General features: G+C 55.3%; 2 protein-coding genes across 4 annotated transcripts in view; one reads left to right on the top strand and one right to left on the bottom strand.

Moving 5' to 3' along the window:
• The first annotated feature begins 128 nt into the window (after positions 1 to 128).
• MPND (MPN domain containing) lies at positions 129 to 4,548 on the top strand. 2 transcript variants are annotated; one of them, XM_030033359.1, is made up of 13 exons: positions 129 to 186; positions 1,535 to 1,761; positions 1,857 to 2,087; positions 2,177 to 2,339; positions 2,424 to 2,508; positions 2,604 to 2,700; positions 2,836 to 2,908; positions 3,007 to 3,083; positions 3,164 to 3,332; positions 3,423 to 3,493; positions 3,590 to 3,679; positions 3,924 to 4,016; positions 4,126 to 4,548. In XM_030033359.1, the coding sequence occupies exons 1-13, from the start codon at positions 180 to 182 to the stop codon at positions 4,210 to 4,212; spliced, it is 1,470 nt and encodes a 489-aa protein (XP_029889219.1). In that variant the 5' UTR covers positions 129 to 179; the 3' UTR covers positions 4,213 to 4,548. The 2 variants fall into 2 exon arrangements, with proteins under 2 accessions (XP_029889219.1, XP_029889218.1); XM_030033358.1 differs by having other exon boundaries at positions 2,177 to 2,508.
• A 204-nt stretch (positions 4,549 to 4,752) lies between these two features.
• SH3GL1 (SH3 domain containing GRB2 like 1, endophilin A2) overlaps positions 4,753 to 27,713 on the bottom strand; it is a 30,647-nt gene continuing 7,686 nt past the window's right edge. The window contains exons 2-10 of one of the 2 annotated variants that reach the window (XM_030033393.1): positions 15,888 to 15,956; positions 15,703 to 15,775; positions 14,804 to 14,947; positions 12,898 to 13,031; positions 11,480 to 11,638; positions 10,805 to 10,908; positions 9,052 to 9,176; positions 8,518 to 8,571; positions 4,753 to 6,777 (exon numbers count right to left, since the gene is read on the bottom strand). In XM_030033393.1, coding sequence (XP_029889253.1) covers positions 6,581 to 6,777; positions 8,518 to 8,571; positions 9,052 to 9,176; positions 10,805 to 10,908; positions 11,480 to 11,638; positions 12,898 to 13,031; positions 14,804 to 14,947; positions 15,703 to 15,775; positions 15,888 to 15,956 — 1,059 coding nt within the window. In that variant the 3' untranslated portion in view covers positions 4,753 to 6,580. The remainder of the gene's footprint in view (positions 6,778 to 8,517; positions 8,572 to 9,051; positions 9,177 to 10,804; positions 10,909 to 11,479; positions 11,639 to 12,897; positions 13,032 to 14,803; positions 14,948 to 15,702; positions 15,776 to 15,887; positions 15,957 to 27,713) is intronic. The other variant, XM_030033395.1, reaches the window with a different exon arrangement.

Raw genomic sequence — 27,713 nt, 5'->3', positions numbered from 1 at the left:
CCCCGCCTCCGGTGCCGGTGTCGTCCCCCCCCCCCCGCACACACACACACACACACACACACACGCACCCGGGGCGGGGGGGGGGGGGGGGGCGGAGCGCGCGGGGCCGCCCCATCACGTGGCGCCGCCGCGCGCACCGGGGGAGGCGGGGAGCGGCGGGGAGCGGCGGGAGCGGAGCGATGGCAGGTACACCGGCGGGCGCGCGCCGCTCGCACGCGCGCCCCGGGCACGGACACGCACGCCCCGGCTTGGGGGCGCGCGCCCACGCGCCCTCCCTCCCCCCCCCCCCCCAACCCCCGCCCCCGCCCAGCTCGCGCACGCACGCACACCCACCGGGGGGGGGGGGGGTGGGGGGGGGCGCGCACCCACGCGCGCGCACCCACGCGTGCACCTGCGCGCACACCACCCCCCCCCCCCCCCCCGCGTGCACACACGTGCGTACCTGCGCGTGCTCACGCGCACGCAAGTGCACGGACACGCGGGACCCCCCCGGTGCACGCCTGCGACACGGGCGGGCACCCCCGCCCTGGGGACAGCCCGGGTCACGCGTGGGGCAGGGGTGGGGCCGTGCTCGTTCTTTCCCCCCCCCCCCCCCCCAGCACCCCTCCGGGCTCGGACCAGGCTCTGGGGACCTGCTGGGCCAGGACAGCCGAGTCCTCTCGTCCCCGCGTCCCCTCGTCCCTGTGTCCCCCAGCCGTGTCCCCGTGTCCCCTCATTCCATGGCCCCGTGTCCCCTCATCCCTGTGTCCCCTCGTCCCCGTGTCCCCCAGCCGTGTCCCCTCGTCCCCATGTCCCTGTGTCCCCTCATCCCCGTGTCCCCCAGCTGTGTCCCCATGTCCCCGTGTCCCCTCGTCCCTCTGTCCCCCAGCCGTGTCCCCTTGTCCCCATGTCCCCTCGTCCCCGTGTCTCCCAGCTGTGTCCCCTCATCCCTGTGTCCCCGTGTCCCCTCGTTCCCATGGCCCCGCGTCCCCTCATCCCTGTGTCCCCTCATCCCTGTGTCCCCTCGTCCCCATGTCTCCCAGCTGTGTCCCCTCATCCCCGTGTCCCTGTGTCCCCTCATCCCCATGTCCCCCAGCCGTGTCCCCTCATCCCCGTGTCCCTGTGTCCCCGTGTCCTCTCGTCCCCATGTCCCCTCATCCCTCTGTCCCCCAGCCGTGTCCCCTTGTTCCCGTGTCCCCTCGTCCCTGTGTCCCCCAGCTGTGTCCCCGTGTCCCCTCGTCCCTGTGTCCCCCAGCCATGTCCCCGTGTCCCCTACTCTGTCGTCATGTCCCTGTCTCCTCACACCCCCGCATCTCCCCCCCAGTGTCCCCCATCCCGCTGTCCCTGAGTCCTCCTGTCCCTCTGTCCGTCCCCTCCACGTCCTTGTGTCCCCTCTTCCTGTGTCCCTGCGTGTCCCCACGTCTTCCTGCCCCCACGTCCCTGTGCATCCCTGTCCCAGTATCCCCATCCACAAGGGTGGGTGGGGGGGACGGGGACGGACACCCACGGGTGCTGCCCCCAGGGAGGACCCCACGTGGCGTGTCCCATCCCGCAGCGCTGGCGGCCGCCTCCCCCGGCGGGGACGAGTGCCTGGAGGAGGACGAGGACGAGCTGGAGCCGGGACTGGACGAAGCGGAGGCCGAGCCGGAGACCGGGAGCGGGACGAAAGCGGCGGGGGGCACCCGGGGGGCCGTCCTCACCCGCCGCGGCATCACTCTCCGCGTCCTTCTCCGCGACGGGCTCCTCGAGCCGGCCCGCGGCGTCCTCTCCATCTACTACCTGGTGAGCCCGGGCGACGCGGGGACGCGGGACGAGGACGAGGGACGGGGATGGGGGGACCGCCGGGTACCTCCCCGGCTCACCCCTTAACTCCTCAGGGCAAAAAATTCGTGGGGGACCTGGGGGCGGACGGGACCATCACCTGGCAGGAGACGGGACAGGTCTTCAACTCGCCCAGCGCCTGGGCCACCCACTGCAAGCGCCTGGTGAACCCCGCCAAGAAGTCGGGGTGCGGGTGGGCGTCCGTCCGCTACAAGGGCCAGAAGCTGGACCAGTACAAAGCCGCTTGGCTGCGCAAGCACCAGCCCAACGCGCCGCCCGCCGAGGAGGTGGGTCGGGACGCCCCCCCCCCCCACCCCAAATCTGGGACCCCGCGGCGTGGGTGGTGGGATGGGTGCCAGCCTTGTGCTGCCCTCAGAGCTTGGCCAGCGAGGGTGAGGAGGAGGAGATGCCTGAGGATGAAGAAGAGGAGGCGACGAGGGAGGGTCGGGCGCCCGTGCCGGAGCCGACGGCTACCAAAAAACCAGAGGAGAGGAGCAAGAAGCAGCAGTGCAAGAACCTGGCAGAGCCGGCGGGGATGGGTAAGGTGGCACTTGGTGGGGGGGGGGGGGTCCCGAGGGACCCTGGGCAGCCCGGCAGCAGTGACGGGGCGTTGTGCTTCGCAGATCACGGCCCCCCGGGGAAAAGGCTGGAGAGCAAACCCCGGGTGCCTGTCCGCTACTGCACCCTGGGCACCCGCGACTCGGCCAGGTAGGGTATGACGGGGACCTGGGTCCCATGGGTGCCACCGGCGGCTGCCGGAGGGGCCGGGGGCGGTTTTGGCAGCGGGGCTGCGGCTTTTCCAGGAACCCCCAGACCCTGGTGGAGGTGACGTCCTTCGCCGCCATCAACAAGTTCCAGCCCTTCAACGTGGCCATTTCCAGCAACGTCCTCCTGCTCCTGGTGCGTCCCCTCCCCGGGGGGGGTGTGGGACACAGGTTGGGACATTTCTAATGGCGCTGGGGACAGCCGCGGGGAGGAGGGGTGTCCCCGGTGTCGTTTTGGGGCCGAACGGTTGATTTTAACTTTTTCCTTTAGGATTTCCACAGCCACCTGACGCGGAGCGAAGTGGTGGGCTACCTGGGTGGGCGGTGGGACACCAATACACAGTGTAGGTAGCAGGGTCGGTGGGTGGGTGGGTGGCACTGGCGGGGGGGGGGGGGGGGGCAGACACCCACCCACCCACCCGTGTGTGTGTGTCCCCCGCAGTGCTGACGGTGCTGCGAGCCTTCCCGTGCCGGACCCGCCTGGGTGATGCCGAGGCCGCCGGTGCCGTGGAAGAGGAGGTAAACCATCCCCAGGGATGGGGTGGGGGGGGTCCTGGGGGTCCCAGAGGCCCCGGACCCACGGTGTCTGCCTGTCCCAGATCTGCCAGAGCTTGTTCTTGCGGGGGCTGTCGCTGGTGGGTTGGTACCACAGCCACCCCTTCGGCCCCGCGCTGCCATCCCTGCACGACATCGATGCGCAGATGGATTATCAGCTCAAGCTGCAGGGTAGCGGCAACGGCTTCCAGCCCTGCCTGGCCCTCATCTGCGGTAAGCACCCGCTCCCTGTGGTCCCAGGGGTGCTGGGGGCTGCTGTCACCCCCCCCCCGTGTCAGCCCCGTTTCTCCCCTCCCCACCCAGGACCCTACTATCACGGTAACCCCGGCGTGGAGTCCAAAATTGCGCCCTTCTGGGTGATGCCGCCGCCGGAGGTAAGCGGTCACCGGCCTCATGGGGGGGTTATTTGGGATGGGGGTGGCCCCAGTGCTGTGGGGTGACCCCCCTCCCCGTGCTCCCCCATCCTCCAGCAACGGCCCAACGACTACGGCATCCCCATGGACGTGGAGGTGGCCTACATCCAGGACGGCTTCCTCACCAACGATGTCCTGCAGGAGATGGTGAGCGTGGGGTGGGGGCCCCAAAAACCCCGTCCACCCCAGCAAGGACGACTCCCCGACCCCACCGGGGGCTGGCTGGGCCTCCGCCACCCGTCCTCGTCCCGCCGTCGGTCCCGGTGACGGTGACAATCTCTTCTCCATCCCCACCGTGCTGCTGAGGTCTCGGTGCCGCAGGGGTGGGGGGCTCCGTGCCCGACCCCGGGGCAGCCCCGGTGCCTGCAGCCCCTCTCTCCCCCCACCCCAGACGCTGCTGGTGGAGTTTTATAAGGGAGCCCCCGACCTGGTGAAGTTTCAGGAGCTGTGGAGTCAGGATCAGACGTACCTGGACAAGCTGAAGGTGAGGAGGGGGCTTCCTCCGCTAAGCTGGGTGGGGAGGGGGCATTAGCCAGGGCACCAGCTCCCACCACCTCACCGTTTTAATTAACTGGGCTGCGTCCCCGTCTCAGGGCTCCCTGGCCTCCCGCACCCCCAAAGACCAGAGCTTCACCCACATCCTGGAGCAGATCTACAGCCTCCTCAAGCTCAGCAGCTGAGGGGCCGGGAGCCCCCCCTTCGACTCAGACCAGGTGCCTTCCCAGCAGCCAGGGCTCGGCTCAGCAGCCCCCCCCCAAGCCCAAGGGGCTCATCCAGACCCGGCGCGGGGCAGCGCTGCGGGGACACCGCATCGCCCGCTGCTCCAGGGAGCTCATCCGAGGGGTCCCGGGACCCCCCGCTGGCTCCTGCCCTGCTCCGGAGCGGCCGCCCGGGTGTCCCGTGGTTGTGCCGGCCCCGGGGCAGCGGTGGAGGGGAGGGTGGTGGTGGTGGTGGGAGTCTCGGCTGTAAGTTGTTTGTGGAAGTGGTAGTTGATTAAAGAGCAGTTCCTGAGAGGCGGCCAGCGTTCGGCTCCGCTGGCTTGGGGACATCTTGCCGGCGCTGCGGTGAGGGACGGTGCCGGTGGCCTCGTGGGCTGCAGTCACCATCCTGCGGCCTCGATTTGGGGGCTGAACCGGGGGGCCGTTCATCCGGGGCTGCTCCTCCATCCCGCCGTGGCCCCCCCCCGGAGCCCAGTCTCGCACTCACAGAGGACGCAGGTGTTAGAAAGAAGAAAACATTTAATACTTTCATTCAGAGATACAAGTCAAGATTTGTGGGTCGTCTTTTTTTCCCCTAAAAACCAGGAGAAACCATTACAAAAAAAGGTCTAGCAAGTTGTCCCAGCTGACAAAACGCATTTCAATCCACCTGAGCGGGAACCAGCATTCCCGAGACGTGACCCCGGTCCCCACCAGGCAGGGGACAGAGGCGAGGGTCCCGAGGACACCGGTCCCTTGGGCTCCCTGCGCTGCTGGGAGCGAAGGGGAACTGCCCCGTGCCACCAGCATCTGGGACCGGCGTCACCGGTCAGCCTGCTCGGAGCACGGCGCAGCAGGGGATCGGACATACATCGACATGCACGGTTAAAATCATTAAAACGTGGCTGCGTAACTGTAACAGGAGCCGGGAGCAGCAGGGACAGGGATGTGTTGCAGTACGGGCCCGGTGCAGAGCTGGGGCTTGGCCCCCCCGGCCAGGCAGGGACGGTGCTAGCCGAGGAGGAGAAATGCCAGAGCCCGGCCAAGGCCGTGGATGGGAGACGGGGAAAGAGACCGCTTTTCTAGCAAGGAAAACCACGGAGTCAAGTGAGAGATGGTGCGAGCGCTGCCGGGCCCCATCCTGACCCCCATGATAAGGAACACGCGGGGGGGTTCGGGGCTAAGGAGCGGCAGAAGCGGTGCTGAGATGTTACGATACCTTTTCCCACCAAACCCGGTGGCAGAGGGGCACGTTGCCCCCCCCCCCCGTCCCCCAAAAGAGGGTCACTGTGGGAGAGAGGTGGGGGGCGCAGGAAAGGCACGTGAGGATCAGCCGAGCTCCAACCCCGCAGCCGCGAGCCCCGGTCCTGCGGCACGGGGTGCCGACGGCTCCCCGGGGACAGTAAGTGCAGAACCTTCAAGGGAGAGGAGCCTGCTCTGCCCCACGGTGGGTGGACCCCGGGCTGTGGCCCAATTCTTCGCCCCCCCCCAAATTATCCCCCAGCTCTGATGGACTCGGTAGAGTTTGTAGTAGGAAAAGCCCAAGGTCCAGAAGCAACCTGGCTTAAAATACTTAAAATCAAGGGCAGAAGGGAGCAGCCACCCCTTTTGGAGTCGAGCTCTGCGGGGAGACGGCAGAGGGGTAACAGCAGGCAGGGGACATCCCTGCTCTGTCCCTCCGGGGCGGGGAGGGAGGGCACAGAGTCCCAGGCAGGGCTCAGCACCCGCGCCGCGGGGCTGGCTTAGTGTTTGATGGGTGTCGTAGTGTTGTTGCTGTGCCATGGCATCCCTCCCCTGAGCCCCCGGGAGCGGGGAGAGCCGGGGTCCTGCATCGGTGTTGGGCTGTAGGGAGGCTGGGCATCCGCAGGGAGACGGGTAGTGTTCAAGGGGGTGGGGGGCGAAGGGGTTGCCCCTCGGTGAGGCTGGGGGGCTGCTTTGCCCCCCGCCCCCAGGCCGTGTGTCTCCCCGTGCTGATGCTCAGCGCGAAAGGATGCGTCCCGGCTCTCCCACCTGGCTCATCCGGACGCTTGACCCAAAGGAAAGACAAAAACTGGACAGGGAGAGGCCTGCGACAATCGTACAGCCGGGGGGGGACCTGGCAGGGCGCGCAAAGTACCGAAGTTCAAGCACCAGGAAAAAAAAAAAAAAAAAAAAAAAAAAAATCAAAATAACCAAATTCACGGGGGGGGGGGGGGTCGTTTGACCCTTCTGGCTTGTTCCCTGGTGGCAATCTCACCCCGAGGTGACGCAGAGATAACACGGCCCCGGCCGGAGAGGGCCAGTGTCAGGATGGAGGTGGAATGGAGGCTCGGCCCCGCATGAGCGGAGGGGGGACGGGAGCGATGCCGTTTCACTGAGGTAGCGGAACCAGCACTTCCACGTAGTTGAGGGGGAAGAAGCCCGACTGGCCGTTGATCATGCCCTCGTACCAGTTTTCGTCGATCTGGTTGGTCAGGGTGATGATGTCGCCTTCCTTGAAGCCCAGCTCGCCATCGTTTTCGGGTTCAAAGTCGTAGAGAGCCTTGCAGCAGGGCTGGTCCAGGGGGGCTGCGGGGAGAGGAAGGGGGGGGAGAGGTGAGCCGGACCCCCTGCACACCCCCTTCCTCGAGTCCCCGGCTCTGCCGATGCCGGGGATTCCTGCCACTTGTGCTGGCGGATGCCGGATCCGGACACCGCGTGGGATCGTCGGCTCTGCCAGAGCTGGGGCTTGCACAACTGGTTTCACAACCCGGCACGGGAGAAGCTGGCCCTTAACTTTGCCCCCACAATGGTAAAGCATTAACTCAGTTTAAACTCCTCGCTGGCTTTTAGCTCACTGGTTCCTCCACTTTCTTGCTGCAACCACATCCTTCGTGAGCTTCTCCCAAAGCAGACTTCCACCTCCAGCAACCCGTGCTGCCTGTTCCTGCCTGGACTTCCCCTGCTCTAAGCTAAACTCCAACCTAAACTAGATTAGAAAAGCCACATTATTCCTCCAGAGATGAGAGAAGCTGCCGTGCAGTTCATCAGTTAGTCAACAACAGGGTTAGACATCAGTACGTGGTGGAGGAGGACCCCAGGGGTCCCTTTAGAGGGGTCACCCCAAGCCTGAGGGCAATGGGAGGGAGAAGACTGCGACTGCCTCCCTCGGCACAGGGCTTCAAATCAATTAGCAGCTTGGTGTTGCACGTAAGGCCCCCCCCCAAAAACGGGGAGAAAACCAAAGTCTCTTTCCCACATATCAGCACCGTGATTTAAGCATCAGACCTTTCGAATGCAAAGGGGATTTTTTTGTAGCAGGGAAAGCTGCTGCTTGCTCTGTCTATGCACTAATGTTTTGGGATGGGCAGGCACTCAGCTTTGCAGCTGTAGGGATCCCACTGGAAAGGGACTGAGCTGATACAGACCACCAGAGTCTGCAGGGCCCCCGATCCCCTCCCTCTGTGCTAGAGCTCTTCTAACCAGGGCAGGGGGGACCGGCACGAATGGCAGCCAGCACATCTGGTCTGCTGAACATCTGCAGCAAGAAAGGACCCAGCATTAGAAGAGAACTCGGAAAACACCAAAAGCGGCAGCCAAGCAGGTTCATGGTTTGGAGACAACTTCCCAAAATACCAGGCTGGTCCCACCACCACAGCACTTCCCCTACACTGGGCTCCTCGAGTCCTCCTGCCCCCTTGCTGCACCACCACGAGCTTTGCCCACCACGATGGCTCTGAGCCACAGACCCAGCCTGGCCTCGGGACCCCAATGGGATGCCAACGGGACCCCAAAGAGACGCCTTTGGGTCCCTTCAGCAGGAACGCTGACCTGCAGACCCCATGGTCACAACCCATTCGAGGCTCCTCGCTGCCCGGCTGGGATCACAAAACCCGCTCAGCGTGCTGAGGCTCTACCTGCTCCCTCCAGCCTTCAGCAGTGGGATACGGGGAGGGCAGCACGAGCAGGAGTGGGAGAGATCCAGGCTGGGTGCTCGTAACGAGAACGGGGTAATCCTCGAGATGTCTGATACCTCGTGGAAAAGCATCTGATCCCTGTGGCCTCACGCAGGGCCTGCATGATGATAGCTGCTACGACTCCTCCAGGTGAGCAAGGGCCTCAGCTTTGGGGTGGTAAATACCATTATAGTGTGACTGTTTTAATTTGGGGCTTAGCTCGAGGCTTAGCTCAGCTTAGCTTAGCTGTTCTGCTGGCCAGGCTCAGCATGGAGGTATTAGCGGCTCCAAGCAGCAGCGTCACAGAAGGAGGAGCGAGGAGGGATGGGGAGAGATGGTCACACATCATGCAGTGCGGAGGGAGGAAACTCACGGATACTCCTGACGGAGGCCCGGGACGGCTTGTCGGATCGGAAAGAGGAGGAAGCTGCTTCCAAACAAAAAGAGACATGCTTAAAAACAACGTGAACTGGAAAGAGGGAAAGGCAGGGCCCAAAGGGAGGATCTGTTAGGAGAAACAGGGTGGCCCACATGCTGTGTTAGAAACCCGCCTGCCTCGCCGGGACCAGGGAGGGACGAATGCAGCATGATGGAAGACGGGGAGGGAGCAAGAGATGCTTCATTTTTCCTGTCTGCCACTGCTGGCACTGACTGGGCACTACAGGCGAGTGGCCCGGGGCTGGAGACCCCGCTGGGGTGTCCCCAAAGCCAATATAACGAAGGCTGCTGGGCCCCAAGAGAAAACAGCTCGAGTCTAGAGGCTTTTCTGACATTTTTCAGAGCCACCAGCTCGCGCAGGCACATCCAGCACACCAGAAACATCATTTCCAGGCAGAGTAGTTCCCCTCCATCCCCAGGAGGCTGCTCCAGAGGCACCTGTGTATGTACACACATGGGACAACTTTACCTGAGACTTTGGGGGTAGGATTACAAGAGAAGCCCCCATTAGATTGGTCAGTGTCTCCAAAGTCGTATGTCTCCCTGGGTTTGGGCTTGTATTCCCGCTTGGGACGCGAGGAGGCCTCCCTCATTCTGAAAGAAGGAAAAGAAATGTGGATCAACTGAAATATGAAACAGAATACGATGCGATCAACATGATGTTTATTCTCCTCGGTGGCTATGCAGGGGAAAAAAACCGGTTTGTAGACAAGAATCTGCACAACCCTCTGTGCTGGGGCATTTTGAAGATGGATCTTGCCCAGGGTTTGGGACCTGGCCCTTAGAGAGGGCCACATGCCCCAGGCTTTGCTGCGGAGGTGTCTGAGGCAATTCAGGCCAGCAGAGGACACTCGTGCTGCAGTCTGAAAACTCACACTTGGCAGGATCCTCCCAGCTCTTCTTAATTCAAACCAGACACAGGATCCACTCAGCAGTTTCTTCTACGAGGAAAGAACAGCAGGGCAGCATCGCCAAATCGCCCCAAGAAGCAGAGACGCTGCCCTGGCTCTGTCCAAGCCACCCTGTGCCAGGCTGAGGAAGGCACATCCCCGGCTCCGCAGGGAAGCCCCGGATGCAACGAAACTACCTCTCCTTCCTTGGCCAGGGTTTGGGGAGATGCTTGTTCAGGTGAGACAGAGCAGCAGGAAAAATGACTGTGCAAGTCACGGCAGTCATGTGAACCAGCTCGCTCAGTATTTCAACAGCACCTCTGTGTTTCTTGGCACTTCGGCAGCAACTGCACGTTCCCCGGGGCCGCTGCGGAGGTCAGGCACTTGAGGAGGGGCAGGGAAAGCAGCAAGACCAGGCAGCTCCACGGCCCTCCCTGCTCCTGTGTGCCAGACATCCATCTGCCTTTCACCAATTCACGTGGCTCAAAAACCCCGAGCACATGCGGCAGTGCCACATCTGCGGCAGGGTCTACCAGGAGACCGCCATGTAGACAGAAGCGAGAGTAGGGCTTGCTGGAAAACAAGGGTTCTGGCAGAGGGCTCAGAGATGCCTGCCTTTAAGGAGGTGATGTAGGTGCTCTTCCACTGGCCTGTGGCCACCATGTCATCTGCACCACGCTGCATTCACCTTCTGATCTTCAGAGCAACAAGGAGCCCTTGTCACGGACCTTTCTGGGCCACAACCATGTCCAGGTACCCTCCTTAACCACAACGGAAGCTAATGGCACAAAGACGCTAGGCTAGGCAGTTCCAGGTGACACAGGATGACAGGCACGTCCAGCTCGTGACACTTGAGCCGTCTGCTCCAACATCACGACGCAACTTTTGACTTGATCCTGGGTCTGGCCAAAAGGCACTTCTTGGGGGACGCTCCCATGCTCAATGCCCACAGTGTAAGGAGCTGGGAGCCCTGGCATGAAGGGGATTTCACCCTTCCTCTCCACCCCTGCCAAATTCAACTCCAGCCTCCCTGGGAGCTGCACACCCCAATTCAGGCAGGGCTCAGCCCAGCAGAGACCAGCTGCCCAGGGCGCAAGCACAGAGCCTTCGTTTCAGATGTCAGACTGTGCCTGTCATTGAAAGCAGGTTGTGCAGCTGGCATCGCTCCCTCCAACCTGGAGGAAGTTTGGATTGAAGCTCTAGTATTTGCAAGAAGCGGCTTTCATGCCAGGAGATAGATTTAGAGGGATGGTCAGCTATTTACAGACAAGTATCACAGGGAGAGCTTGTGGCTGTGAAAACTGAGAGTGCCTACAGCACCCTGAGACTCACCTGCGTTTGAGTTTTTCCGCAAGCTCGTCCAGGATCTGCACTGCCTGCCTGTGGTAGTCCAGCTGGGCGTCCACCAAGGCTGAGAGCTGGCTCACCTGCTCGATCTGTGAGAATCACACCAAGGTGGGATGAATCGTTCTTCCCAGGTGAAAAGAGACTCCTACACTGCGTATGGGGGCTGAGACCGTACTGGGGAACACGTACGAAGGGCAGCCTCCCCAGGGAGATGAGGAGAAGGTTTGGGATTTCAGACACTAGAGGTCAGGCACTGGCTGAGACTCAGCAGGACAGAAGACACCTCCTACCACTCTCTGGGCTTCGCTAGCTGTTCAAATCCTTCCCAAGGAAGCTGCATTACCTGCCCAAACTCACTCCCACCAGCACACTGACTGAGAAGAGACCTGTTTTGGTACAAGCCACAGCCCCTCCTCTGGCCAAGAGCTGGATCAGGAAGAGGGGCTACAGAAAGAATAACAGGCCTGTCAAGCCACGTGCTGGGCACTCAGATCTGGGTATTCAGAGAGCAAAACCACACTTGCAAAAATGAGAGTGAAAATCAGTGTCTGCCTTCTGTGTCCCTCGAGAGATCCCACCCTCAGGTACACAGAAACACGCAACCCACCCAGCAGCTCTCAGCCCGGGGCAGAGGAGCCGGCGCTCCCCCCAGGCACTCACGTCAGTTTCTAGGAGGTTGTGCATACTGGTCTCTGCTACCTCCTTGGACTCTTCAAATTTCTCCATGGCCTGTCGAAGTTCCTCATCGGGGATTTTGCCCTGTCGTTTCTTCTTGTAGTCAAAGTCCAAGCGTCTGCCTTCCAGCTTCTTGAGATGGTGCTGGGAAGAGGATGGTTATGAACAGTAAAGGAAAAGAAGGAAAAACCAGAGACTGGGAGCAGCCAAGCTCTCATGCTGGGAAGGCAGCTCTAGTTACAGGCCAAGTTCATTCACTTCAGAAACCTGACCTCGGAGCACACGCTTCTGTGGCTCCCACCTTTGTTCAGACTCCGGAGAGGCTCCAGGTTGTGATGGAGAGCTGCAAGGCAGGGCTGCTGTGCGGCAACAGAGGGGAGCGGACTGTCCGAACTCAGTTTGGCAAGGATTACTGCTGTGACTATGGGGGCTTTTTACTAAGAAACAACCCTCAACAAATTGGCATGATGATGTAATTTCACCTCCTTCCAGCTGAGAGCTGGAGGAAAACACTGTCGGGAACAGCCTGGGTCTGTTCCCCATGCAAGCCTTTTGGGAGGATGAAGAGCTGGCCTGCTACTTTCAGCTCCCCGGGAGCAATGGGGATCTCTGGAGATCAGGAACTGGGATGCAGGCTCTGGGCACTGCATCCCCTGACTGCTTAGGGCAGGGCAGTTTAAATTAGCTCTATGGCAGCCTGCAGAATTGGACTACAGATAAGTACTGAAACAGTAGTTGGCAGTTATTTTATCTAGGACACCACTGTAAGCGAAAATTCACTCGAGAGAGCTGCCTTGTGAATTAGAGGTTTGGATGGATCTTATTACAAAGCCTGGCCGTGCTTTGCATGGACTTGTCTCTGCGGTAGCACATGGGAGCTACCAAGCTCCGTGTCTCCCCAGCGAGACACCAAAGGGCCTTCTTGAGATGCTGTGTAAGAGACCTAGAGGGAAGCTTGCTCATAGCTTGAGAGTTGTGTTACGGGATCCAGGCTACTAACAAAATAGAGTCAACAGCTGTAAAGAACACTGTGAAATTTAATGCCAGGCAGCCCAAATGTAACGTGGCTGAGAGCTCACAGCACAAAGAACCAAATTTAGCAAGCCCAGAACCCATGTTGGGACGTACTCCCACGGCAGCTTCCATAAAACACTGTAAATGAAGAACCATTCAAACCTGCATCCAGCCTCGTGAGCTGCGCAGTAGCAGCAGCAGTGCTGAGCAGGGAGGAAATACTAGTGAATCTGGAAAGACAAAGCACGCGTGGTGCAGGGCAACAGACCCGATACTTATGCAAGTCCTTGGTTCCCACCACGACAGAGCAAGCAGTTACATGCACTAATAGCCAGAAGAGGCCAGGAATGAAAGAGGTGAGGAGGAGAGAAAAACATCGAGGTGTTTACCTGGATCTCTTTCAGGTCTTTGTCACACAGGTTCTGGAGGGGATCAATAAAATTTTGTTTGACTTCAATATCCAGCGAGTCCTTCACTTCAGCCAACCGCTTCATAGATTCGCCAGCATCAAGAAGCGCATCGCCTTCGAGTGAGAAAAGGAAGGGAAGAGAAAGGGAGAAGGGAGAAGGGGCCAGCCAGTTAAACAGAGCCGAAGTCTGTGGCGGCTGCATGCAGAGCCATTCTGCCAAGACACTGAGCGTGTGCAAGCTCCGTCCCCCATCCAACACCCCTACATTTCTATCTGGAGCAAATCTCCAAGCCTGGCATGGAGCGAGCGGTGCCCGGCGTGAGAGCAGGCAATTGCCTCTTGGTACTGACTCCACACAAGACACTTCACTAACATGCTTCACTTTTTTCCTCTGAAAAACAGGAACAATCTCTACCAACTACACAGAGGAAGGAAAAGGTAAAAATACTTTTAAAAGCACTATTTTTAAGCTCCCTATTAGCTCAGGGAGTCGCTGAGCTGTTAATTGGCCATGCAGTGCTTTAACCTCGCTCTGCTCCTTGGCCACGGCTGGCAAGAGCAGCTTGGGGCAGAGGTGCATTTGGTCTGATCCAGCCTGGCTACCCTTTTGTTCAGACAATTCTAAGCCCAGAGTGCTCTGACCAACTTTTTCAAGTTTCCCCAGACGCTGGCAGCAAACCTGCAGTGCCTTTTATTCATTTTAGACACTAACCTCTACCAGGCCAACCTTATCCCTTCTCCTCCCCTCTGAATTAGAGAGCTTAAAGTTGCTTATTGAAACCTATTTAGCTTCATGCTTTTCTAAGGCTCCTGCCACAATGACAGTTAAGCCGGACAGACTTGCAGCAAAGCATATTTAGTCTTGGCTTTTTATTCCAGTGAAAACCATTTATAGATTAAATTATTCCTGTGCAGCTTTGACAAACCAACCGTTTCAGCACTACATTAGCACAGGAGAATACACAAGTGAAATAGAGGGTAAAGTGAAAACATCACTCTACTGTCCAGCTGGAAAAATAAACATATAAGAAGAGTTATTTCAATTGTGGTACTCTAGATAACCTGTCCTAGGGAGGGATGCAGTACCAACATAGAAATTCATCAAGTTAAGTGTTCCTTTAAAGAGAGGCTTCAAGGAAATCAGGTTTGGTGTGTTCTTCTAAAAGCTTCCTTCCCCCTTGCTCTCTGTAACAACTCCAGTTCCTGCAAGCCAAGAGAGATGCAGGTCTCCGAGTAGGCCAGAGACACCCTTGAGAATCCTTCGTCACTCCCACAAAGTAGCCAGAGCTTTTTAGTTTTCCTGAGGCAAGAAGGCTCCTCCCTGCGCTGGAAGCCATCAGACAGCTGTGCACTGTACTAGGTCTGTCACGTGCACAGGCTGATGTTTTAGTGGATTAAAATTGATGTCACTGAAAAGCTTCACCCCCCTCCTCCCTGCAAGTCACACGTGGTTATGAGAAATCGCCACGCAAAAAGATTTCTTGGCTACAGCCTCCCTATAGCAGAGGTCTAGCTGGAAACTGCACCATAAAACTCCGAATCTCGCTCAATCTAGTTTCCACGTCACCGTTGTTCAGCTTAGAAGCAAGGAAGCGTTTTTTCCTATGTGCAAATTTATCTCAGTGTTTAATAAGAAAGCATTAAGAGGTGGCTTTGCACATAATGCCACGGATTGGGATCCAGGACACTTGGGCTCTGCTCACCCCTTCCCTGCTACCCTGGGTGGAAGCCTTCGAACCTCTTTTAAGAGCCCCCAGTACTGTTAGGTGATGCAAAGGGTCACACAGCCCTTCCAGAATTTAGAGTAACAGCTTGGAAACTTGGCAGCAGCCTTCGCCATCTCATCTGCATGCTCCTAGGGGGAGCTGGCCTGATGGGACACTCACCGAAGTTGGAGTCCTCGCCCAGCTCCTTGCCGTATCGGATCATGCTCTCGCCCAGCAGCCCTTCCGACTGCGGGTAGCCGGGGTTCTTCACCTGCCCGCGGATCTTCGACATCGTGTTGAGCATGGTTAGCTTGGCTCTGGAAGCTGGCACAGAAACAGCCACAGCCGTGTTTGCAATTACTTGGACTTGCCAGCAGCTGCTGGCCACTGCCAACTTTTTTTTTGTTTAAAGCTACACCCAAAGCCAAGAAGCCCTATTGTCTTCATCTACCAGAAATATCATTTGCTACGAAAAGAGAAGTTTCTTTTCCAAGACAGCAAGCAAAAATAGTTCCCCACAGTTCACTAGTGAAGGCCAAAGGAGTTTCCCCAGCCCTCCCATAGTCCCTGGAGTGCTCTCTGAATGAGCTGGCTAGAAGCATGCAGGACAGCAGGCTCCAGAGGCAATGCCTACAAAGCCAGCCACCCCTTCCCAGCCCAGAGACGCCACTTTTTCTGGACACCCCAGGAAAAAAAGGTCCCCTTCAGGGCCTTTCTAGGTCCAAGGTGAAAGATGTGTCAGTTCTTTTACTGTTCAACAGCAACAGCAGTGCCTTATAGCCCAGAAACACAGCATGGGGAAAGAGGGGTATCAGGATCTTCACCTGAGTCGCAAAGCACCAGTGACCCGGGGCCAGACCCCGCTAGCTCAGCCAGCGAGGCCACAGGACGGCCACATATACAACATGGCCCAGCACACCTCTGGTCAAGGGAGGCAGCGTGCCTGATCTCAAACGTGGGCTGGTACCAGTATCTCAGGGCCAAAAAAGTTCTCTCTGATGCCTCTTTGCCCCCTCTGCCTCCTTCCCTAGAAAACTGGGGGGCAGAGGGAAGGGGAGAGGAGAAGTCCAGGCACTCACCTGGGTTCGGCTGGAGGTACTCTATTGTTCTGGTCAATACTTCTGTAACTGCCTTGCTGGTCAGGTCCACTTTCTGTAGGAAAGACAAGATGACCCAGCAGCAGTGAAGATCAGCTCAGGGCTTCAGCAAGGTCACAGAGGAGTTATACAGGTGATTTTAGAGATTTCTCTTGTTCCCTACTCACCTTTTCCATTTCCTTGAAGTCATCGTCTAGCTTGGTCCCTTCGGCCCCTCCGACCTTCTCGCTGACCAGCTACAGAAAAAGAACAAAGGAGGAGGAATCAGGCACGGTACTAACTGCTTAAAGCTCCTTATACCTCATGCAGTAAGTCCCTGAGACAGAAAGGGAAGAGGCGTGGTCCAGGCAGTGTCTCCAAGAGAAAGGAGGTGGCAGGAACAGCCCAAAGCACATCAAAAAGATGTGGCTCTGCTAACACTGCCCCACTAAAAATCCAAGCATCTCCTACCCTCCCAAAGCACAGCTCAGTCAGGATATTCCTCACCTAACAGAAGCTACACAGCTTCATAACTCACACCACACGGCTCCAACTCCAACACTTGCTGGAAAAAGCAAGCAGCAGAATTGTCTCTCGACTCCATTTTGAGCCAAAGCTTCAGTTTTACACACGGCAAAATGCAAGTAAACAGGGAATGAACACACTGCTCACAGCAGCCAGCACAAGAACAGAGTCTGGAGAGAGCAGAGACCTCTCAAATCCCTAAACCATCACTCCTAGGGGAAATGCTGGAGGAGCTCAGGATCTGGGGCACGGGGGTTTGAATTCTTTGTAAGTGCAGGATAAAGAGACCTGCGGAAGTTATGGTAAAATTTTCAATTCTATTTATCAAAGCGTCTCTGACGCCCGTTCTAAAACTAGTGAAAAGGCGAGATGTTTGACAAGCTGCAAAGACAGGGCTGCTTTTGGCTATTTGTGTGAAGGGCTTATCAACTTACTTCTAAATAGCGCTTGGTCTAAGAAAAGACCCCTGCTCCCTAAACCTCACCATTCAACTGCCTGAGCTGAAAGATAAGAAGGGCCTTATTAAGTCCACCTAAAAGTGTCCTTCCCTGAAGCCCAAAGGGAGAGGAAAATTTCCTTCCCAGCCCCATGCTGGTGTGGCAAAGCAAGTGGCAGCGCCTGGGGATGCAGGACATGCAGATCAGCCAAAATTAGTGATTACCTTGCCCCAAACCGGTCCAAATGGACAGCAAATTACTTATACAGACATCAAAAGTGGTCTAGGAAACAGGCTGACTCCCAAGCACTTGACGCCTGCCACAGGGCTTTGCCAGGAATTTCTCCTGTTTGTAGTCAAAACTCCAGTTCTGGATGAACAATACAGGTTTGTTTACTTCAACATCAAATACTTGATTTTATCAAGTCTTTCTTCCTCTGAAACACTCCTGCTCCCATGGGGATTCAAAATGGTTTCTTACTTTCTTGAGGAAAGCGGGGGCTGGGGAGGCGGAGGGAACCTTTAGGTAATCATCCAGTTTCAAAAGCACTCAGAGACACCACATCAGCCACTCTGCCCTGTGTGCTCGCACCTACCACGCAGCGCTCAGCCCCCCAAAATGAAGTTACCAAGCAGGACATGCAGAAGAAATGCTTGTTATCACAAAGAAGAACAAGATCGTTAGCGTTTCAGCAAAATCCCATTTCCAGACCCCAAAATAGGAAGGAGAAAAAAAAATAACACGCATATTCGAAGACGCTCAGTACGCCAAGCGCCCAGCTCTGGTGCTGAGCACAAACATTGTTGCTCAGAGCACAGCCACGGCTGATAAGCTTCTTGCATCTCGGCGGGGAGACGTCAGCAATCGCTCAATGCTGCTGAGGTAGCGCAGACATTGTGGAGAAAAGGCTGGGGAGCACAGAGAGCTCTTCTAACCGACCGCTCAGCATGGAGCTGCACAGCATCAATCACTGCAGGGCCAAAATGAGGGTTCAACAAGGCTGACAAAGGAGGCAAGAGCCTCTCGGGGCCTCGCTGCACCAAGGGAAGCCTTTTTTTTCTCTTTCGGAGGAAGCACAGTTCAGCAAAGGACCCGAGATGCCAGACAAAGAGGGATTGCTGTAGTTCACCCTTGACATTTAGACACTGGGGGAAAGGAAAGGGTTGCTGCTCTCCTGGTTTGCCCAGGTCAGCTCTGGATTTCATTCTCCTGCTTAACCCTCAGATAAGGTCTTCACAGGTCCACAGGACCCAGCAAGAGCATACCAGGATGGCCCAGCCCTGCACCCTGCCGTGCCGTGTCCGGCGAGCACACAGAAGAGGCTCGAAGGGATATTATCAACCCAAAGCTGCCTGCAGATAGGCAACTGATCTGAGTGTGATTTCTTGCTCTTTTTTTTTTCTTTTTTTTGGACGCCTGCTCCGCACTTGGGGTGCCAGCACACACCCTGGCAAGCCAGCTCTGAGCTGGGGAGGCACACGTTCCTCTCTAGACACACCGAGTCTAGAAAAAAAAAACCACGAAGCAGTTGCTCTGCCTGCCAGGGCAAGCTCAGCAGAGCAAACCTTGCTCCCAGCTGCCATCGCCTGTCCCCTGCCAAAAGTCCCTCAGCCTCCGCAACCAGAAAGGGGCATGGATCACTTTCACAAAGGTCGCACCTCCGGAAACCTCCTTTACTCGTTAGTACACCTGGGAAGGGTGCAATTATCCCAAGCAATTCCATTCCCACTTTTCTCTACCCACCCACCCATGATTTGCAGCCAAGAAAGCTGCAAATAACCCCTCTGGCAGGGAGCTCTACCGTAATCAGGGGCTGCATGCCATGTCAAAGGCATTGATCACCACAGTGATTTTGGAGGCTTAACACCCTCCCAGAAAGCCCAGAGACGTGAAGGAGGTAAAAAACCTCCTCACTTGCAGACTAATTTAATCCTCCTTTTGACGTCTAAGAAATGCTACTGATGCCCCGCTGTGAAGGAATAATAAGATTGAGGTTCTCTCCCTGCTGGCTCTAATTAAACTGGGAGGCTTCATCACGGGAGGAAAGAAGGAGGGACTGTGTGCCATCCGCAGCGGCTCCATCCCTATCCCCACGTTCCCAAATCTGTCAGGCAAGAAGACAAAGTAATGCAGATTCCCCCACGGCGCTAGCCAAGACACGAGCCAGGAGAAGCCCTCGCCGGCTCCTTGTTTAACCTAGAGCTTCACGACACGACTGGGAGCCAAGTTTCCAAGTGCCACATCGTGCATCTCATCGCGCTGCCTGCACAGAGCCTGCGAAGGCTGGCAAGTAGGCAGCTGCCTTTCTCAGGGGAGCGTTAAGTTCACCAGGAAGCTCGCCCTTTGCTTGCAGGACGGGAGAGGAAGGAAGCATCCACGCGCTGCCCGTAGCGTCCAGCTTGGCCCAAGTGAACTGGAAGATGGTCGGTGAAATGCTGCCAGTGCACATCCCAGCACAGCTTCCTCCAGGGAGCGACTTGGGGACTTCTACAAGGATGAGGTGACGATTCTTCTGCACTTTTATTTCTTGAGCAGCCAAGAGAAGACGAGGGATATGTCTGTCTTCCCCCAGTTGCGGACCTAACCTCTTGCAAACGCTGCAGCCAAGACAGATGTGAAGCCAGGGAAGGGACTGGCAAGGCAAGACATGCAAATCGTTAACCCAATTCAGTGGCCCAAATACTCTCTTGCACGCTTATGTTGAAGGGCATCAGCTGGCTCGGCGTGAAACGTGAGAACAAGTCTATACTCTCTGGTTTCTTTAATCTCCCAGCCTCGCCAGGATGGGAAACATACTAATAGGTTAAACCTGAAGCAAGCCCTGCCGCAGCTCAGAGAGGGGAGCAGGGCGCAGTGACAGAGCAGAAGCCCTCAGCTGCACTGCCACAGTAGCCGAAGCAAAATGCTTCCTAGAGCAAATATTAGCACAAGGCGATATCGTTGGGCATCACAGCCCAGCAAGATAAAAACTGCTTCAAAACGGGACGGCTGTTTACCTGGCATCCCAACCCAACCACGCCGCAGGGTGGGGGGAAGAGGGCTGAAGCAGACGGTGCACGCAAACTCCAACAGAGAAGCCAGGAATCAATCCCTCGCTTCCCATCCATGTTTAATTAAAAGGATACTGGCAGTTAAAACATGCCCTAGATAGCTCCGACCTGAGATCAGAGAGTAGGGAGGTGCATTTAATTCAAGGCTGGTGCAGGGCTCCTGCGCTGTGCCGGGGTGCAGCGGCTCCCACCCCAGCGAGCATCACCAGGAGCACGGCATCCAGCCTGCTTCGTCTGCAGGGGAGCTAATCCAGAGGGATGAGATACGGCCACTTCTTGCCACCGAAGGGCTGCTCACGGGGGCTTCCATCGGTTTCCTTCGCAGGGGCGTGGGAACGCGAACAATCCCGACTTCCCCTCGCTGTTCAAAACCCACCGGAGGGCTGCGCATGGTGGAAGATCTTCGGAAATGAAAGACCTATTGTTTAAACTAACTAACTACTGCAGCAGGAGGTTGGCTACGGGGAGAGGCAGGAATGGTATGTGTACACAGAGGGGGAAGAAAGGCGTAATGAAGAGGGCTTCTCTTTTACAGCTGGGAGTGGGAGAGAAACAAGAAGGCCTGCGCAGCCGCTCCCAATTTACAACACAAAATCCACGCACCCCTCCTCAAAAGCCACCATTCCTTCATCCCATCCGCTCAGCTCCAGGACAACTCGCAGCAAATAAAGAAATCTGAGTGTCCATCCCTTGCTATACTGCACTGGGCATCCTTACACGAACCAGATGGATCAGACAGACAGGTATCAGTCTGCCCACGCCGTCACTGAAACCCAAACAGATCCCAAATGCCTGGAGAAGGACCCTGACACACCCGCTCCCACCCCAAAGCCGCATTTCCCTCGTAGCTGGCTGCAGCATCACCCCCATTAACATTCCTGCCAGGCACAAGCCCATGCCAAGCACATTTCGCCACGCGGCAGGTGTGTTTGGCCAGGATGAGCCTGTATAAATTTAGGAGCACGGAAGATCGGGAAAGGTTTTGTGAGCAGCAGATCCCCGAGAAGAGATGGGCAGTCCCAGCTCGGAGCAATGGCATGGGCTGTTCTGTACTGTGGCCTTGCTGCATCTCTCTTAGAGGCTGCTGTTGGCAGAGGTGTGAAAGATGCATAGAAAAAAAGAAAAAGGAGATTTTTGTGCAGCATCATCAACAAAATTCATGACAAACTGAGAGGGAAGATGCCATCAGCCAAACTTCTGCCAGCCAAGGAGCGCCTGCAAGGCACCTTGAAACCCAGAGGAGGGCAGATTTGCAGCACACCCCAACCTGAAGGTCCTCGTCTGCCCAACCTGCGAATGTGGGAGCCGTAAGTTGGTGTCATTTTCCGCTAACAAGCAGCTTTCCCACGGGAATTCACATACCTCATTTTGATATTCTGCTGTTTAGCCTTTAGATACTTTAAAATGGGAAATTATCCCTAACTCCCTCAGCCTCAAACAAGCAAAACACACCAAGAAAAACACAAAAACTATTTTCTTTTTTTAAACTTGCTTTCTTTTTCCATAGCAAACAGTCAGCCCTATTTATAACACATCAAACATACGCCATCCTTGCATTCAAAACAGTTGCCCGCAGTAGCATGAAAACTTTATCCTTCTAGATGCTGGTGTATCAAAGCCTTCCTCTTCCTCCCCACCACACTCTGCCTCTCAACAGAAATAAAAAAACCCACAGACGAGCAAACAAACAAGCAGCTTTGCCCTGGCTCCCTTCATCAGGAAAGGGCAAGTCCAGTGGAAAAAGCCAGCCCACAAAACAATTAAAAAAGGTGCTGCAAATGTTTTGAACCCCACATAAAGAGGGCTCAAGTAGAACATGACAGCCTGGTAGAGACATGTAGAAGCAGTAGTTAAGGAAAACCAGGGCTAACTGGGATTGCTGGTGCCCAGTTTCAGTCATGCCCAGTGGCACAGATGTGTGGGATGCTCCATAAAACCTAAATAAAGCCATCACCACTGCTCCAGCTCAGCAAGGCGTGACTCCCTGGCATTAAGTGTAATTTTCAGTCATCTTCACTGGTAGCTTTATCATCACAGTGTAAGAGGCAGCTGGGCGGTCACAGCTCCATGGAGCCAACGTGACAATTCACTCTGTCGCTGCGTGTGTATTTAAGCTTTAAAATAGATGGGTAGGAAATGGGGTTAGTCACTCGGCTGCAGTCAGTGGGGCTTGGCAATGGCAGGGCTGCAGAGCCCCAAAAAAGACTCCTCGAAACACACTCCATTTCTAACAGCGTGCCCAGGAGAGGCAGGAGCTCAGCGGTGCTGAAGCCCAGCTGCAGCGCGTGGAAAACACCCGGAGGTCCTCCCCGTACACCCCGCACGTCTCTGCCACCGCAGAGGCTCCTTGCAGAACCAGCTTGTACTGGGAGGTGTCTCAAGGCCGATGGCAATCCCCTGCAGATGTCTGAGCTCTGATGTGCTGCCTGTCCACGCCAACACAAAGTGTCTCATTAAAAGTTAATTGTCACCTTTCTGGCGTAATCCTTGGAAACAAGGCAAGACTGGAAGGTGCTGGTCCGACAGCAGACACCAGTTGGGATCCAGAGCATGCATACGTCATGTCGAGGCCTCACCATTTCGGGTACATCTCTGGTTCCCAGCCACAAAGGCAGCGAGCACACGGGGCTGGGAACTGGGAAGAGACAACCGGCCGGGCAGTTCCTGTGGAGCAGCAGCAGCTGATGCAAACCCACTGAGAACTTTTAACGCTGCGCACACCCTTTTTCTCCCCAGCCAGCCTGCAGTTCTGTCTGTTCACGTTAGCTTTGTATAGATCTGACTGTATTCTGCCTCCTTAGAGGCTTTTAAGCTTTTCTTGTTTTTTTTTTTTAATTAAAAATGGAAGGCATCCTTTCTTAAGGAAGGACGCTGCTGAGAGGCAGCAGACACCCCAGTTTAAGGAGAGTACGGCACACCCACAGCAAAGCGCACGCTAATCTGAGCAACTTCTGACCTACTTTAAGGAGAAGAAAACAGATCTAAGTGTTTATTGTGCGGAACAGGGAATGAACAATTACCACTAGCCTCGTAACGAAGAGGAAGGCACGTTCCCTAGCAGATCCCCATGCTCTGAAGAGCACCCAGCTACTGGAAGCACCCAGCAGCTAGCTCCGTGGTCCTTGTGATGCTGAGCACTGCTGCACCCACTGGACTTTCTCACCCCAAAAGCTGCCACTCTAAGGAGAGAAGATTGACAGGTGCTAGAAGAGGAAAGAGCATGAGAGGAAGCGATTTGCCTACTGTCAAGAGCAGGTTAGCAGCAGAGCTAAAAACAGAAGGTGGGTGTGATTCGGCAGACACTGTCTCACCATTTCTCACATCCCCACTGGGTTGCAGGGCAAACCAGAGAAAGAGGAACGGCAGCTGAAGCTCTCGCCCTCCTGCCTCTCCGAGCAAGACCCTGCTGCTGGCTCCTAACGTCAGCCCTACCATTAATCTAACCTGCCTTGGGGCACCTGACTGCTCCACTGGCCACCTAAGTTGGCTGGTCTCCCTGCTACATAGCTCACAGGAGCATTTTCACTCTGTTATCCAGCCCTCAATCTTCTCCTGAGCTTTCTTGCCTTTATTTTTCCTGTTCCCATCTGTCACAAGGAGGGCCAGTCCTGTCTGAGACTTGCCACCCAAGCACCAGCGATGTACTTGTGCAAAGGCACGTAGAGGTGCTCCGCTGCCTCCAGACACGTGCACCAGGAAAAACGTGTCTAGAAACAAACCGAGCTTTCCACCCCCTCACCATCTGAGATGGGGATCTAGCCACTCTCCACCCAACGCCGGAGGAATTGCCTTGATTTTGAGCAGGAAGGTCAGCCCAGAACAATGAAGAGCTCCTTCCCTTCCCTCCCGACAAAGCAGAAAGCCTTCAAAGTGACCTCAGGTTGTAATCTTACCATATAGAAATTGCAAAGGAAGAGCTGCCGCATGCAAAGACAGCTTTCTAGGGAGCCACCTGTCAAATCACCTACTCAAAGTGCTATCGAATGACTCATCTCCATCCAGCAGATGGGCTCAGAGGAATGAGGACAGCATGAATTAAAAAAAAATGTAACTTAAGCAGCAGCCAGCAGGTCACACTCGCAGAGCTCGGGCCAGAGAAGGGCATACATATGCACTGCAATGCAGCCGCTCCCTGTTTGCTTGGGCGATTTGTCCTTTCCTTGTCTGCAGCATGACAGTATTTAAAATCGTGATTGTGATCCCTGTTTACGAGGCTCTGCTCGTCTCAGTGCTCTCCAAGCTAACTCTTCCAGCAGGAGAAAGATGGTGCCTCCTTCCCTCCCCGAGCAGAAGCCGACAGCTCGGTTTGCCCGGGCTAACGCTGAGCCAGGGACAGGCCGGCCTGCCGAAAGGGCACAATGCTGCCTTAAAAGCAGACTCACCCTGGAGGAGAAAGGTTTCAATACGCAGCTCTCACTGCAGGGAGACACTTGAAATGTTCTTGCTACAGGGAAGGGGACGCCTCCCAACAGTCAGCAACAGTCATTTGCATCATAAATATTTTCTCCTATTATTAGTTACTTCTCACATGCTCTGTACCAAATGAGACATAATTGCTATTCAGCTGGAAAAAAAAATAAATATAATTGGGTCAAGTTAACAGGGAAAACAAAAAACATGTAAGGAAAAAAAGCAGCAGCTCTCCTCTCCCCCAGCACTGCCCTTCTCCTCACCCACTTGCAGTGACTACAGCAATTCAGAGGAAGTCCACTAAACCGAGGGGAAACGTGGAATATTTGCCTTGCATCCAGATTTCCTGCCCAACCTCCCTACGTCCTATCTTGGAAGAGCCTTAGTGAATCACAGCCTGACTTTCGCAAAGCTGCTGAGCCATCATTCCTCAGCAACTCCACCCGACCTTTGCAGACCCAGGGGAAAAGGACGATCGGCTCCTCGCATTTGTGACTTGGAGCTGCTCATTAGATGTGATATAAAAGTACAAAGCACTAGAAGTGCCTCCTAGTAATTGCAGTCCTCGGCTTCCTCTTCTGCAAAGCTTCAATGACAAACCAAGGCAGAGCAACCAGCAGTCCTGTCCTTCGGCCGGCGTACCGAGCATCAGCCCCAACTGTCTGCCTTTACGCTGCTCCTAGGGATTTCACAAAAAGCAAGGGGGGAAAAAAAAAAGGAATAGGAGTTCTTACAACACCCATATGTCCCTGGGGAAAACACCGTGGCTGTAGGACAGTTTGCAAAAGAGCAGCAGATGGGATTTCTGCTCCTCGTGCAAACCAAGACAGATGAAAAAACACCTCCCCGGGGTGCGTGACACTAACTGGCATCACCCAGTGAAAAAACCAGCAACAGAGCCCTGAGACTACCAAGGAACTGGGAAGGAGGCAGAAGAACCTCCGGATTTGCAGCATGACGAGACCAAGCCAGGCTGATGGGACATGTAGAGCAATTACCTAAAAAGTTTAGACACGGCCGTGTTCAGTTCTGGGTGGCAGACAGCGTTAATGAGTTCAGGGAAGAGTCAAGGTGAGTTCCCAGGCAGGTTTACAGACAGAAGAGAGATCAAAAAAGATGCTGAGCTCAGGCAGGAGCTCAACTCCATCAAAGGGAAGGCAAAAAACCCTCTTCCTGGCTTGGAGGGGGCAGAGGGAACCCCATGCAGAGCGTGTTTAACACGCACAGCATTGGCCAAGCAAAAACTCCAGGATGGACCTAGCGATATGTCAGTGTACACAAACATCAAAGAAGGAGAGAAATAATTGAGAACACTATAAATACATGTTTTCCTTGTTAACTTGAATACTAGGAAAAGCTTAGTGGCTATCAGACCAGAGCACAGCATCCTAAGGAAAAGGAGAGTGGGAACGAGTGAACAGACATCCATAAGACTGCCAGGAGCAAGCTGGCAACGGGTGTTGGACCAGATCAAACCCCTGCTCCTGTATCAGTTCCTCCAAGAGCTCTGCACGGCGGCCTTCCCCACATCCAGGCGCTCTGTCATGCTTCCAGCCCAGGCAAGATGATGCTGAACCCATATTTTTTCTTGCTGCACATCATTAAACACTTGCTAATACTCATTTCAGAATGGTTTAAATGTGAAAAAATCCCTCCCAGCACTTCACAGTTCACTTTTACTCTGCGGATGACACTACCGATGCATCACTATTACCTTGCTGCCCTGCAGCCAGAGCAATAGGTGTACCAGAAATTCTGGTAGATAACATTTAGATTATGTTATCCCTGTCAAGCACAAAAGTGCAGACTCCTTTGGCCTTTAAAATTCACCCAATAAAATTAGGAGGAGCTTTACTATGAGAATAGCTACACCAACATCTGGCATTCCAGATTTGTGCCTGCCCAGTGCCCCCTAAGTCCACCCAAAAGCATGTGCACAGACACGTGCTGGCAACAAACAAGATGTTTTCTAAATGCTCCACCATGGAGCTTACAGCTAAGAAAATTGGGGGGGGGAATGTTTGGCAAGAACAGCACCTTCTCACGCAGTGGATTTGCTTTGTACGTAGATAATCATTCATCATTTTTCTGCCTTTTTCGTCATGAAGGTGGCAAGATTAAGTTTAAATATAGCTAGTCCTGTAAAGCCAAAACAGATTTGGTCAAGAAAGCAGTTAATAAATTACCATGGATGAATAAAGTCTGGGCCAACAAGAAGATACAGGCTGGTTTTCAAGCTCTAGGATGAATTATGAAGCATTTTCTCAATCAGAAAAAGCCCTTTAAAGCTTTAATCATGCAAATTTTATCTTCTGTCTGAAAGACAGAATTTCATTATGGAGATGCGTTTAATTCATTTTTTTTTTTTAGCAGAAAAGCAATCTAATTAGTGACAGTATCATGAACTTTATTAATAGCCAGGTATTAGGAGATAGGAAGATTCTAAAATTCCCAGTGGCTTTAAAAGAAAAAAGACTAGTTCTGTTAATAAGATATCAGCAACAAAGCTAATTACACACACCATGGGCTAGAAGGCTTTTCTTGGAGGCAAGAGCAGCCCAGACTCTCTCTTGATGGACTCTCCATCTGCTGCAAGAGGAGCAGCAGGGCAGGTCCAGGACCTCAGAGGACCATGTGTCATCCCCCCGCTCTGGGACAGCCGCAGTGCGATGGGCACAGCCCTGCCTGCGCTCCAGCAGGTCGAAGACATTGCCAGCACCCCCGGGCACTATCGGCAAACACACATCCAGCAATGAAACCATGCGGCTGCTGGAGAGGATCCCAAGAGCAGCTGGTTTTATCCCTCCAGCTTGGGCCAAACATGGCCCTTTCCTGTCAACAGGAACATGTTCCTGAAAGCCACGGGATCACTGACTAAAGGGATGGGGGGGGAGCCGAGAGGAAGAGGAAACCTTTAAAAAAAAAAAAAAAAATTAATTATCGCTTGTATAATCACAGGGAGAGGCCAAGAAGGGCTGAATCCTGCACTAAGTCATGTCACACAGCAGCTTACGAAAAGAGAAGCGAGGTGATGCTGCGGGGCTTTCCCAACCCAGCGAGCCCGGATCCTTCCCCATCCGCTTCGGCTCTGCACAGAGACTCATCTGGTCCTTGGGGGGGAAGGCTGGGACACAGCCATGGCAGTGGGGGGGACACACACAGCTCAGGAGGGAGCAGATCTGCAGGAAAAGTCACCCCCGTTGACAGGAGCAACCTCCCGCACGCTCCAGCTCTGGGCCCCTGATTTCACAGCTCAGGCTGATGATTTAATCAGCGCAGTTAAAGAGATGGAAAGGACCACAAGCGCAGCCCTCTGCAACGCAGGAGTCTTATGAAACAGCATCAGTGTCTAAATGCATCACTGAGTTTCCATGTGAATGAGTTCAGCTGGCATTACAAACCCAAGACCTTCTGGATTACGGATTTATTTTATTTCTGGTCTTTTCAGTAGTTTGCCATCCTGCTGGGCAATGGTGCAAACCAGCAGCCTTCTCCAGAAGGGACGGCAACATCGATGCAGGCTGTGGCAGGCTCATGTCTTGTAATAACCCCTCACACCCCACTGCACGCAAATTCCCTCCCCGAGGGGCAT

This window comes from Aquila chrysaetos, chromosome 12 (assembly GCF_900496995.4).
Source record: "Aquila chrysaetos chrysaetos chromosome 12, bAquChr1.4, whole genome shotgun sequence".
Taxonomy (NCBI): domain Eukaryota; kingdom Metazoa; phylum Chordata; class Aves; order Accipitriformes; family Accipitridae; genus Aquila; species Aquila chrysaetos.
Note: the sequence above shows the minus strand (reverse complement) of the source record. Positions and strands in the feature narration are given on the sequence as shown.

What these genes read in the sequence shown, in the direction of transcription:
- MPND (XM_030033358.1), top strand. An exon ending in CCGGTGCCGTGGAAGAGGAG is followed by an intron (nt 3,084 to 3,163) that starts GTAAACCATCCC and finishes TGCCTGTCCCAG; the next exon opens with ATCTGCCAGAGCTTGTTCTT. An exon ending in GGGTGATGCCGCCGCCGGAG is followed by an intron (nt 3,494 to 3,589) that starts GTAAGCGGTCAC and finishes CCCATCCTCCAG; the next exon opens with CAACGGCCCAACGACTACGG.